Source organism: Xylaria bambusicola, assembly GCF_022495145.1.
Source record: "Xylaria bambusicola strain CBS 139988 unplaced genomic scaffold F5B22scaffold_4, whole genome shotgun sequence".
NCBI lineage: Eukaryota > Fungi > Ascomycota > Sordariomycetes > Xylariales > Xylariaceae > Xylaria > Xylaria bambusicola.
The window spans coordinates 1282749-1295737 of record NW_025953557.1 but is presented as its reverse complement, the minus strand read 5'-3'; the positions used below and the strand labels follow the sequence as shown (position 1 = coordinate 1295737).

The 12989-nt window shown below is 49.1% G+C and overlaps 2 protein-coding genes across 2 annotated transcripts; both read left to right on the top strand.

Moving 5' to 3' along the window:
• Positions 1-6863: 6863 nt before the first annotated feature.
• Positions 6864-9092, top strand: F5B22DRAFT_633718 (NADP-dependent malic enzyme; the record flags this gene model as incomplete). The annotated part of the gene is made up of 4 exons (XM_047976877.1): positions 6864-7197; positions 7325-7755; positions 7833-8158; positions 8216-9092. 4 exons carry the CDS (start codon positions 6864-6866, stop codon positions 9090-9092), a joined length of 1968 nt encoding a protein of 655 aa, XP_047835018.1.
• A 1248-nt stretch (positions 9093-10340) lies between these two features.
• F5B22DRAFT_642662 (glycoside hydrolase family 28 protein) lies at positions 10341-12689 on the top strand (the record flags this gene model as incomplete). Its single annotated transcript, XM_047978156.1, has 8 exons — positions 10341-10621; positions 10752-10870; positions 11021-11143; positions 11420-11523; positions 11609-11659; positions 11767-12033; positions 12177-12302; positions 12528-12689. 8 exons carry the CDS (start codon positions 10341-10343, stop codon positions 12687-12689), a joined length of 1233 nt encoding a protein of 410 aa, XP_047835017.1.
• Positions 12690-12989: the final 300 nt, after the last annotated feature.

Below are 12989 nucleotides of genomic sequence, written 5' to 3'. Positions count from 1 at the left end.
ACATACACGAGCCTGCGCTGGATCGTATCAGTAGCCTTGCGTGTACCTAGTGTATTGCATCATAGCGTGTTCCGATGCAAAAGTCGAGCGTTGAAACCAGATTGTTGCACCTATGCCTCAAAGGCTATCTAGGCTTATCATAGTAACGGAGATGAGACAGTCAACTCTATAGGGCTTTGGTCGGCAACGTACATATAGACAATGGCTTGCTGTCCACAGACGTAGCGTCCGTTCCAAGACAATCTACCTACCTCTGCATGCATAGGCACATGCATCTACATGGTCTGCAATGCGTTCACGCTATCGGGGTTCTCTCTGCCTTCCCATTTTGCTGGCTGGCACAGTTGGTAGTAGAATAAACAAACAGCTATGTGTTACTCTATGGGTCAGTTTGACACTCGCGAATCTAACACGGGCTGATGATGAGAGGAACAAGGCTGTTGACGAAAGCGAATATGGTTTATTAGCTGATACGCATCCGTCCTGTCACCGAGACACTATAGGCGATTGCAAAGCTTCGAGAACCTATAGCACCGATTCTAACTCCTACGACTAGTCTTTTCATCTTCATGGCTTGAGAAGCTAAGAATCAATATAGTTTGATTCCTTGATGTATGAGGAAAAGAGTCCGTTCAAACGCTACTTAAACACAAAAAAGATTTCGGCAAACTCATTCTAGTATTTCTAAACGAATAAGTAAAATAGCGACCCAAAATAATTTGGTTGTAATGAGAACGATACACAGGAAGATTCGGGTGACTCATCGCATGACCGCCTCACTAAGATCAGGCGATCACAGAAAAATGTGGTGAGACGAGAGCTCTACGAAATGCGGAAATCAATCTTGAGCAGTTTAACATTGTTAGTTGCACGGCTATAGACGTACTGTAAGAGAGAAAATTAGATGGCAGGATTCAAAGGCAAACCCGAAGATGACTGGGCGACATGATACAATGGCAAGGGAAACAGGGAATTGAAGGCAAAGAGTCCTGCAGTCATTGCTTATGGCTTTCGATGCTAATGCAAGCGTCACCTCAGCGGTATATGACCTCGATTATTGATAAAGACCGTCTCACGTTGCAAAGCCGAGGCCGCACGAAGGGCCAACAAGTTCAACTCCTTTCGTCACTCTATATACTTGATTCGGCTCTGAACTGAGGCCATTACCCCCAATCGTGGGTTGATCGGAAACCCGGACTCGATGTTCTCGGGTCTACGGACTGTCTGCCGAAGATTGCCGGTCGAGGATCCCCGTTCCGGATGAAGGTAAAACGGACAGGCGGGATCGCGACGCCCAGCTCGGTTTCACTAAAGGATGTGTTACCAAGGAGAGAATCCACACTGATTGTGGTCTAGGCCCAGACCGACAATGCCTAGCTAAGTAAGTGAGACCTCTCGGCGTGGCTGTAATGCCTTGTCATCCCCGTACATGAGATAGAGTCGCCCTGGTTAGACCATCTCACATGCATCTCAATGCAGAGGGAGCCTACTGAGTCATCGCTCGCGATCTCGGAGACGTGGAAGAGGGCCACAACGCGGGGAACAACGGGGAAGTGGGGAACGGCACCTTTTGCTGGCTTCCTATTGCGCTTTTTGTTTCTCTGCATGTTTGATGTGGCCACATGTCATATGGGCAATGATCGTACCTAGGTATTTCTAGGTATCGGCTGTACCGGTTTCGAGGAACTCGCTTGCCTACCTAGTGTGGGTAGTCGGATAGTGGGCGACGAGGCCACACCGAGCCCGTTGAAATATACCGGCGTCCCTGCTGAGCCGGCGCCGATAGGATGCCGTTTGCTCACTGGCCCATTTACTGGAAGTTATGCCTGTGCCGCTTCGTTTCTTCAGATGTAACACAAAGACTGAAGTTGCATGACAGGGAAATTCGGTGTGATGGTGAACCAATAATATTTTCTCAGGTCTGATTGTCCTGGAGATCCCCGGGAGAGACCGGCTTGTTCCGCGATACCACATGCAGCTGTCTGTTAGACTACCTAGATACTATCGCACACCTGGGCCTGCCTACCTAGGTAGGTAGAGGAGGTACGCCTCTAGTGACATGCATTCATTCTCCAACGACAATCCTCATATTTTCGCGACTCCTGTCATGCAATACCTAGATAACTTGCGGTTCTTCCCGCGTGATAGGCTATGTCAATCATATTCGCTGTACCGCATATAGTTGATTACTAGCCAAGGTGGTTCACTCTGTTGCAGTACAGAAGTCGACGTTCTACCGGTATGGTTCTTTCATGGTCTAGTAGACCATCCTAGGCTAGACCTGCCCAGGACTTTCTTGTGATGTGTGACATAAGTCTTATCATGCAAGTCAAAGTTGCAGCATGTGGAGTGAAGAGCTTGTTCTACCTAGGTGCTTCATGACAGCGCCATGTCGCTATGACAGTACCTTAGCTTTCGACATTACGATACTGTGGGGTTGGAAGAAAAGGGGAAACCAGTCATGACTTCCTAAGACAACCAACTGAATTCAGTTAAGATGATCTCTGCCAGTGGACGGCTTGAGATCTTGAGGTAAAATCCAGAACCACAGACCTGTTACTGTTTGAGGTTTTTGCTGTGCCACACCAAGTTATCAAGCGATGTGTCGCCCATGTATTATGCATTGTCGATCCCAGTCAAGACGCTGTTGATATGAGGATCTGTGAGGAACACGAAAGGAGGCCGGTGAGGCAAATCAGATGGAAATGAAGTTAGCTACAGACAGGATAGTGTGCCTACCTAGTGCCTTACGGAGACACGCTTGATTATTGGGTTGTCAGTGGGTATCCGCACGCGGAAGCGCCGCAGGTGGGAGGGTTGAGGATACAAGGAGCGAATTTCGAGATCTGAGCGGGAGAGACAAGCAGTGAAGAAACAAGCGTCCCATCCCGTGGCGGATCTCGGCACGATCTCACGGGATGGGTGGATATGAGATGAGTAGGCGATCGACCTTGCTATCTACATGGCTATACAATATCACAGGTAATTCGCTATCGTTTCTAAAGCGGTTGTGAGACGCGATATCTGTGCCTTTGAGGGGGAGCTCTTTATGCACGATATTAGACTGCCTGATATGGCAATGTGGCACCGATGGACAAATCGTGAAGCGCGGGCCAGCAATTCAGGCATAATGGTAGCGCCCCGAGGAGAAGATCCAGTGGAGGCCGACGACAGAAAATGCAAAACGGAACAAGGCTGCATTGAGCTGGATAGCTAGATGAAGCAGCCATGAAGCTAGTAGGAGGAAGGGAGACGTTTGAGGACGGTGGGGGCGAGCAAGTTCCCGTGTCGAGACCGGCCCTGTAAAGCATCCAAGTATCGACCTTTTCGAGGCAAGCTCAGGGGGAAGGCTGCTAATACCTCCCGCAAGTCTTTACATTTATTGTACGTACTACTAGGTAGTAAGTAATACATGTAATCATATCTTGGAGATTCCTTATTCCTCCTATTCATTCCTCCTTGTTCTGTTCCCGCTTGTCCTGAGGTACAATCTACCTAGGTACTCAGCAATGTCGTAGATACCTCGTGTGTGTTGCTCAGTTGGATCTACATACATAAGTATATGTGTACGGTACTTACAAATAGGTATGCAACATGTATGTACATACACGTGTAGCAGGTAGTATGTAGGTAGTATGCAGATGCCCAAAGCCCACAAGCGATTCATCTCACCCCATGCTGTCGAGGCCCGCCGAGGCCGGGCCCATTTGTTTCGTCTCCCACCCACGCGGCGCGGGCGGCGATCGGAAGAAATCGGGGACTTGCAGGATGGATTCCTACAGGGGTCCATGCAACCTAGCAGTACCTAAGTAGGTGGTGTACAAGGGCATTTGTACTTGTCGGTACTCCTACGTGTGATTAGTGTAGTGCGCTAAAATCCGCTGCTAAATTTGGCCCATTACAATATCTGGCGTGATTCTGGAACCCTTCCTTCTTTGGTCTACTTAGCGTTGTAAGTATGTACACTACGTGAAGCTCTTCCCCAGGTCTGCTCAGGTAAACCAAGCGCTTGTAAGGAATCCTACTTACACTACATGCACCTACAGTAGGTTGATTCAAGGGGCAATAAGCATCGTCAACGACAACAACAACAACAACAACAACAACAACAACAGAATGAGTTGGATACGGTAGTCGAGTTGTCGGCTACACCAACATTCTAATGTTGTGTCATAGCACAAGATCACGGGGGCGCTGTCTTCGTGTATAAGGACATAAGTACTACTAGTAGATGCATAATACCCATCCATACCTTCTCTGTACCTTAGGCTACGTACTTAGCTCCGAACATACCTACATACTTAGAAGGTACCTTACCTAGGTTCCTAGGTATACTCCAAATGCACATGGATTTCAGAACGGGAGCTGCAATGTTTTAAACGAGAAAAGACAACCAGAAAATAATCAACCTCGCTACTTACGTTTATCCACTGTTATATATACTATAAGTAGAGTAGTAGAGGAGTAGTAGACTCGTTGCGGAATAAAGACAGTTGGAGTTCAATTATCTAGCGCTTGCTAGCTACAGTACCTACCACCCCGGCCTATCCTTTGATGTCCCCCTTCTGTAGTGGTATCCTCTATCGTGCAGTAGCTCTGTTGCAGCGTCCGTACACTACGTCTCCTCCCCGAGCTCCCCACGGCTGTCTTGCCGGTAATTTTGGGGAACCTCGAAAGAAAACCTCCTAACCGTCATAGCACATACATAGTCCATAAAGAAATGCGATGCTGTTCTGCTATCTCACTTTAAAACCTGGACCTATGTCCAAGGTATCGTGATGGGACATAATTTCCAGTACACTCATAGTGAGAGGCAAATGCACACTAGAAATGAACACGTAAGGCCCTAAGTGGTCAGTCATCATATAAGTAAGTAGCACTATGTAGGCCTGTGGGAGTAGAAGAAGTGGAAGAAGTGGAAGCTGGTTAAAAAAAAAAAAGTAATTTCGTGCAGGGATATGCCATCGTCAGCTGCTCCGAATGAATTTTCTTCTCTCTCCATCTCGTCTCCCCCTTCGCACCCCCTTTCTCTGACAGCTGGGGAAACCAATAGCTAAGACTGCCTACTTTTCCTATCCAGATATCCTTTGACAATTGTCCATGTATATATGTATCACTGAGCAGTGGACATGTCCTGCTATCTACTTATACATGATCCTATATAGGTACACCCATCGGACCGGAACTTGCATCTGTTTGCATGCACCAAACAACTATCTATCTACCTATGTTTTGACTTGAATATATATTCCCATGTACAAGCTGGCGGCCCTTCCGGTATAAGATATAATATCGTCGTCGGGAGTTGGTACGCCCGCTTCCGTGAGTACCTATCGTAGGACCGTATCCACCGACATGTTTGCCTTAAGTACACATACGCATACGAGTTGTTGTACTCATGTGAACTGCCATTCCTACTGCAAGAATAATCGTAATATTTGCTTCCTCGTCTCCCCATCATACAAGGATGCAGGTAGGTAGAACGGACGGTGTGCCATGACCGCTACGCTACCTAGTACTACATACAGTACACTACCGCGCATCCATACAACATGTAATGTAGCGCAGTGTAAGTAGCTACTTCGTAGGTAAGGTAAGGTTGAGTGAGACTGGATGACAGGACAATCCCTCTAGTTCCCGACGCCGGCGGCCGGCCCCAACAAAATTTCTGTCGACCGGTGACTTATTAGTCAAGCGATCCTCACAAAAAAGAGATGACTGTGCCATGTCGCGAGATGACTTTGGGCATCAATTGGAATTTCCACGTAAACGACGCGGATTTTTCGGAGATTGGCATGTTCAGACCTTCTCAAACCTTTGATCAGTTGACGTCTTCTCCAATTCCTGATTCTCGCCCCAACCCCAATTTCTCCATATTGGTAAAGTTGCCTGTTGCCGTTCTGGGACGTTGGCCCTCTTGGACTGTCCCCTGTTACTATTGCCATCTTGGAGACCCGGACCTGGGCAATACGCGACCCTAAGTAAGTAAGCCTGCAAGTACCGATCTTACCTTGGGGGAACAGCAACAACCTTTTGTTTGGCTGGTACCCGTAAGTACCTTTTCGGTGTCATCGTCGTCGCCACCGCCGCCGTCGCCGTCGCCGCGGGCGCGGCCATTGTCGTTGTCGTTGTCGACGTTCGTTGGTATCATCTGAAGTCCCAACACCGAGCTGGCTAGGGATGATACTTGTTCGTTCCATCTCCCATGCCCTATACTGCGCCGAGATTCCCCAGTCCACGTGCTTCGTTTCTCGCAGCTGGGCGGCGTTTGTGTGGAGGGTTTGAAACTGGGACGAAACTACGGGAGTGCCCTTTTCCTCAGCTTAGCACTTACTTACTACGCCCCTGTCGTAGGATCCCAGAAGATGGCGAAACTTTGCAGTCTCACATCTAGGACATCCAAAACAAGGGTCTTCGGTCCGCCACCTCGTACTGCAACCGGGTTGTTATTATTAAGAAGCCCACCTGCACCTGGACCTGCTGCTCATAAGACCGGACGATGCAGCGCAAATCTTACTTTCATCCCCAGCTCCTATTATCCGTCGTCAGGTCACATTGCACACTACCACCACCAGCAGCACCGCCGCCGCAGCAGCACCACCAGCAGCACAAGCCAGCGCCATTCCGAACCTTGTCCATCTTGTTCCGGACTTTTCTCTAGCACCACTCCAGTCCGAAAGTGGCAACCCCCAGTGACGGCCATCTCCATCTCGCACCCATCAGGCCCAGCGGACCCAGCAGACCCAGCAGGGCCATCACCTGCAGCCACCGAGCAGCCTAGTGCCGCTAATCCTAGCCCCAGTCGCCCAACTCCAAGTCCGCACCCAGCAGCTGGTCTCTTTTCTCGGCGCCCACGACGACCAATGGCGTATAATACATACAGCACAGCCGCCTCAGATATATCGACTCCTCGCTCAACCTCTCCTTCGTCTGTGTTTTCCGGACGCTCTTCTCACACTTCTGTCGCTAGCAAACGACTCTCCTTGTCATTACAGCGAAGGCAGTCTGCCTTCAATCCCATGTCCTCAGTTGATATTGCTTCTATCGAACAGCGTATGAAAATGGCCGCTCTCGACGGATTAAGAGGCTACGCCCAAGACCACTATGGTGAGGTCAAACAGGATCACCCAACAGAGTATACGCCAAAGTCAGCCGCTGGCGGCTACCAAGTCCTGCGAGAGCCTCTTTGGAATAAAGGTGTGTGCATCTTGAAGCTCTGTTAAATGTTAGCTTTCTACGAAAATCAGGAGCTTCCTCCCTTCCCACCTCTACGTATATCTTGATAGCCTCCCCGTGCATCCTACTAACGTCATCCATCATCAAGGCCTTTCGTTCACACCTGAGGAGCGTGTATCGAAAAACTTGACGGGTTTGCTTCCGCATGCCATGGAGAACACCGATACCCAGGTCGAGAGGTGTATGAAGATGATCCGTTCGCGGTCGACGCCGATTGACAAATATCTGTACCTGTCTTCGCTCAAGAGCCAGAATCTTGACCTCTTTTACCGAGTTCTCATTGACAATGTCCGTGATCTCATGCCATTGGTCTATACACCTACTATCGGCGACGTCTGCTTGCAATATTCTACGCTCTACACTCGACCAGAAGCTCTGTACATCTCAATTAAACAGCGAAAGTCAATCCGAACGATCCTGCGGAATTGGCCTCATCTCAACCCCGAGATCTGCGTCGTAACAGATGGATCTCGCATTCTGGGTCTAGGTGATCTTGGTGTAAACGGCGTCGGCATTTCCGTGAGTGCTCTTCTTTACTCCGGGGCTCGAATTGGGATAGGTTTATCTTGAATTAAGATACTAACAATAGATAATAGATTGGAAAGCTTGCGCTATACACTGGAGCGGCAGGAATCCACCCCGAGAAGACGCTTCCTATCGTATTAGATGCCGGCACGGCCAATGAGGACAACCTCAGAGACCCTCTCTACCTTGGTCTCCGAGCTAAGCGTCCCTCTCCCGACGTGATGCAGGAGTTCATGGATGAGTTTATGGAGGCTGCAAGTGATGTCTTTCCGGAGATGCTTATACAATTTGAGGATTTTGAAACCGAAAAGGCATTTAACTACCTTTCCCGTTATCGGGATCAGTACAAGTGCTTCAACGACGACATTCAGGGAACTGGTGCCGTCGTGCTCGGCGGGTAAGTCACAGCGGACATCGTTTACCGGAAAATCAATCCGCTAACGTATATATACAGTTATATCGGTGCTGTGAACCCGTCTAACGTACCTCTTGACGACCAGCGCCTGGTTTTCATGGGTGCTGGTTCTGCTGGCGTGGGTGTTGCTAAGCAGATGGTCGAGTATTACACTCGCCGTGGGCTGTCAGAGCAAGCCGCTAAGGACAAGTTCTGGCTTGTCGATACCAAGGGTCTTGTGACCTGGGACAGAGGCGATAAACTGCCAGAGCACAAAAAATATTTCGCACGGTCAGACAACAATGGTCACCAGTTCCGCACCTTGGAAGAGGTGATAGAATATGTAAGGCCATCGGCGCTTGTCGGATTGACGGCTACTTTCGGCGTCTTCACCGAATCAGTTGTTCGTGCTCTCAAAGCATCTGTCGATGCGGGCGGCTCGGGTCGACGGCCCATTCTATTCCCTCTCAGTAACCCGCTCACCAAGGCAGAGTGCACATTCGAGCAAGCTGTTCAATGGACTGAGGGCACTGTCATATTTGCCTCTGGCTCACCATTCTCACCTTTCGCCGTGAAGTCGGGTGATGCTGCAGTCACTTACTGGCCCAACCAAGGTAACAATGTCTACGTGTTCCCTGGTCTCGGTCTTGGTGCCATCTTGGCCAAGGCTTCCAAGATCACAGATGAGATGGTATATATGTCGGCAGCCTCACTTGCGGAATCCCTCAATGCAGAGGAGATTCAGAAGGGTCTGATCTACCCTCGCATAGAACGAGTGCGTGATGCTAGTCTCGTCGTGGCCCGCGAGGTGATGAAGGCGGCCCGGAGAGAAGGTGTCAGCATGCTTCCCGAAGAACAGTGGGTTGAGTGGGAAGAATGGGGTGATGTTGCCTTGACCAAGTACATCAAGGATAGGGTCTATGATCCTCTCAAGTAAGCTATCCAACATGCACTGCGTGTTTGCGTTGCATTTGATCCGGAAGCCAATACCCACGCGTCATGATTCACTATCATCGTCAATTTCGGCGTTCTTCGGTCTGAATATCGTTACATATCATTTTCTTAATATCGCTTTCATTCGATTATAATGATTGACTTTTATACCTAAAGGCCACCCGAGGAAGAAGTTGCCGCTGGCCTTGAATAAAATCAAGAGCGCGCACTTGCAGCAGAGACGTAGCATCTCAGCTGAGACAGAACAGAAAGTAGAAGAGCGGGGAGAGGGAGACGAAGAATAATGGGAGGATGAATGATATAAAGAGTACAAATTAGATTTGAATTAAAGGGAAAACGTCCATAGACGACGGCATTAGACGAGAGGCGCCCTAGGCCCCGGTTATAAAACAAAATGCATTCCTTTACCTTCTCAAATTTTACCTCGACTGCAAATCATTGACAGTGGTTTTATGCGAGTTCAATTGACGATCCCTCATTGACGACAGCTAACCTGTAGTCTGGTCGTAGTCTGGTCTGAATTGTCTCAATCGCAATGCCCGAAGCTCGTCCAAAGGCTCCGCTTCCCCGGATTTCCTAATCTGTCCGACAAGGGTGAGTTCAGCCAATAGAACAGTAGTTCACATTGGCTCACAAGCCAAGAATGGCCGGCCTGTCTTTCGTTGGTTTTGAAGGATTTCCAAGTATACCTAGATATTACGAAGTAGTAGTAGTCTATGGAGGTGTTACTTGTCCTTGTCGAATCAGTGATGCGAGAATTGTGCGTCAACCTCAACATTAGCCGAGCGGCTCAACCTATACCATGCCAACCCCTCTTCCCATCTCCCCTTGCCATTCTACTCTATTTTTTCCTCGAATGATGTAGCATCCCATGTTTTTTTCAAACTGCGCGCTCATGGCTGGCGCTGCAGCATCACCTCTCCCGATCCAAGGAGCGTGAAGCTGAGCTCCGCTCTCGGTTGAATAGGTACCTAGGCGGCAGCACCTGGGTGCTCTCCTCGGGAACTATGGCTTCTATCTTCTGACACAGAATGTTGGTCGTTTCATGTATATCGTACCAAGAGACTTTGGCCTTCGCTAAGTTGTGACAAAGTCTCGTTATCAACATTCGGGAATCCTCCCATCTTGATCAGGACAAGATAGAGAGGCAAGCAAAATCTTCCCGAGACAAGCTGAAACGAGAGCCCTATTACCAAAAAAATTTAACCATCGTATGCAAAGCACCGTTGCGATGAGAGCCCTCGTCCTCCTCGTCGGCATCCTTCCGGCGCTTGCCCGCGCCGCCCTAAACGTGACGGGATCAACGTGTACCGTGACGCCGCTCCCAGCGACCGGGAACACAGAACCGGACGACACGCCGCAGATTCTACAGGCCTTCGAGCAATGCGGAACGAATGGCAAAATTGTGCTGACGGAGGGTCTGTTCCACATCGGTCAGGTGATGGACACGCTGTCCTTCAATAACGTCGACATCGAGATCCACGGCACGCTCCGCTGGTCGTCGAACATCCAGTTAGTCCTCTAGAGTCATTTATTTCCCCCTTTATGCCGGTCTCGGACCACATTGCTCCCTCATACTCCCAAAAAAACGGTGTTGAATTATTACATTGTTTAGTAACTACTGACTCCGGCGTGTAAACAGGTATTGGCTACGCAGCAGCCTTCCTGTTACCTATGCTGCGCGTAGCACTGCCTGGCGCGTGGGTGGCACGGATATTCGTATTCGCGGTTTCGGAAAGGCCCTGTTCGATGGCCAGGGCCGTATGTATTTTCACCAGTTATCTTCCTGTTATAGCAACCTAAGAAGGCAAGACTCGCCTTTGAGGGTATCCTGTATGGGGAGCGTACAGAGCTCCTAAAATCCCCGTCTATGTTACCTTGAAGAGTGATTACTGACTCTAGGGATAACAGAGCTGTGGTATGATCAGAACCGCAGCCAGAGTAATCAGAAAGGGCGCCCGATAAGTTTGACGCTTTGGCATGCAAGAAATGTCCTCCTTGATGGAATCACGTGGCGTCAGAGCCAGTTTTGGCGTGAGTTTCCTCTCCTTCCGCCCCTCTTTCGACATGGCATCTGGGTTTTTGGATGTGTAAGTACATGAACACAGGAGAGTGACATAGGGCACCTGCGTATGGTATAGCTTGTACTTAAAGACTTCTAAAAGGGTGCCCAGTCTTGGCTATGAATGGGCTCGCGAAGATTGCAGAAGAGGGGTAGCGAAACCAGTCATAGAATTTACGGCAGACCACGACACTGCTACTGCTCTCCCCGGTCAGTGAATTGAGCTGACGCTGGTTGCTTCTTCATAGACACTTTCGTTGCCTACAGCGAGAACATTACTATGACGAACCTGGATATGAATGCGACAAGCAACAGCCAATGGAGTACGGTGAACACAGACGGGATAGACACGGTCAGTCACAATGGAACCATTTCAAGCTCTCGTTCCACTATAATTGTGGACGGCGACAAGTAAACTAAATACTCGTGTATATCAGTGGAATTCTAATAACATCTTCCTTCAAAACTGGACTGTGACCTGCGGCGACGTAAGCACCCCTTCGTTTCCTTTACCTGCTCAGCAGAGTGATCACTACAAGAGCAGACACACTCAGCACACTGAATCTTCTCTGAGTAACTAATCCTCCGTCACTAGGACTGCATCAGTATGAAAGGCAACAGCAGCAACGTCCACATCTCCAACGTTCATTGCTACGAGTCCGGGTGTGCCGTGATCGGGTCAATGGGCTCGAACGCAGCGCAGCCTGAGTACGTCTCTAACATCTACTACGACAACTTCACCTGCACGCACAGCTCCAACGCGGCCTGGATCAAGACGTACTCGGGCACTGGGTACGTGCATAACGTAACATTTGCCAATTTCAAGTTCCAGGACGTCAACCAGCCCATCTACGTGACGCCGGTAAGTATGCGGTTTGAGAAGAAAAAGAACCCTCCCCCCCCCCTCCATATATATATAATTTTCAAGAAAAAGATAAGTGAAAGTAACAAATCGCGAGAGAGAAGACCGAGGAATACCCAGTTGACTGACTTCTATTGCTCAAGTGTATCTATGGATCGTCTGGCTGCGACTCCTCGCGGCTGAAGATAAGCGACGTCCGCTGGATCAACATAACAGGCACCAGCCGGTACAACATTGCCAGCGCGATACACTGCTCAAGCGCGTCTCCCGTATGATATACCTAGTTCTTCCGACTATTATCTAGGATTATTCTGTCCTTTTCTTTCTTTCTATTGTCTATATCACTTTTAGCAACCCCGGCAGGAAATCTATAGCTAATCCTGGATCCCCCTCCCTAAACAGAAAAAAAAGAAACACCCCCTTCAGAATAACGCCCGCATAGTCTACGTAATAATAACTGACTGACTAATTCGGATTATACTTTCTCATCACAGTGCGATGGCTTCCGTTTCGAGAACGTCAACATCACGAACAAAGACGGCCGAACGACGGATAAGTATCTCTGCTCGAACATCGCCAACCAGGCGCAGTCCGGTATCCCCTGCACGGGGACTTGTCCGGCTAGTTGGCCTCAGCAGTTGAGTGGAAATAGTTAAACTACCAGCATGGACTGCATCGAATCGAAATCAGTGAGCGTGGTTATTCGCGGCCGGACGAATGATGGCAGGATGGTACCGAGAGAAACAGCGCTGGGATAATGGGTTAAGGAACTTCGTGCTTGGAATTAGCTGCTAGACAAGTGCATAATTCTGTAAATTCCTTTTATGCTGCTTCCCAAGTATAAAAGATTATATCGGAGATGGCAATGAGTAGGTATCCCTAGCTCAATCTGCCCTCATCACCATGGTTTGAATGCAACATAATCTTCCGGTATGATGTACCTATCTACCCGCTTC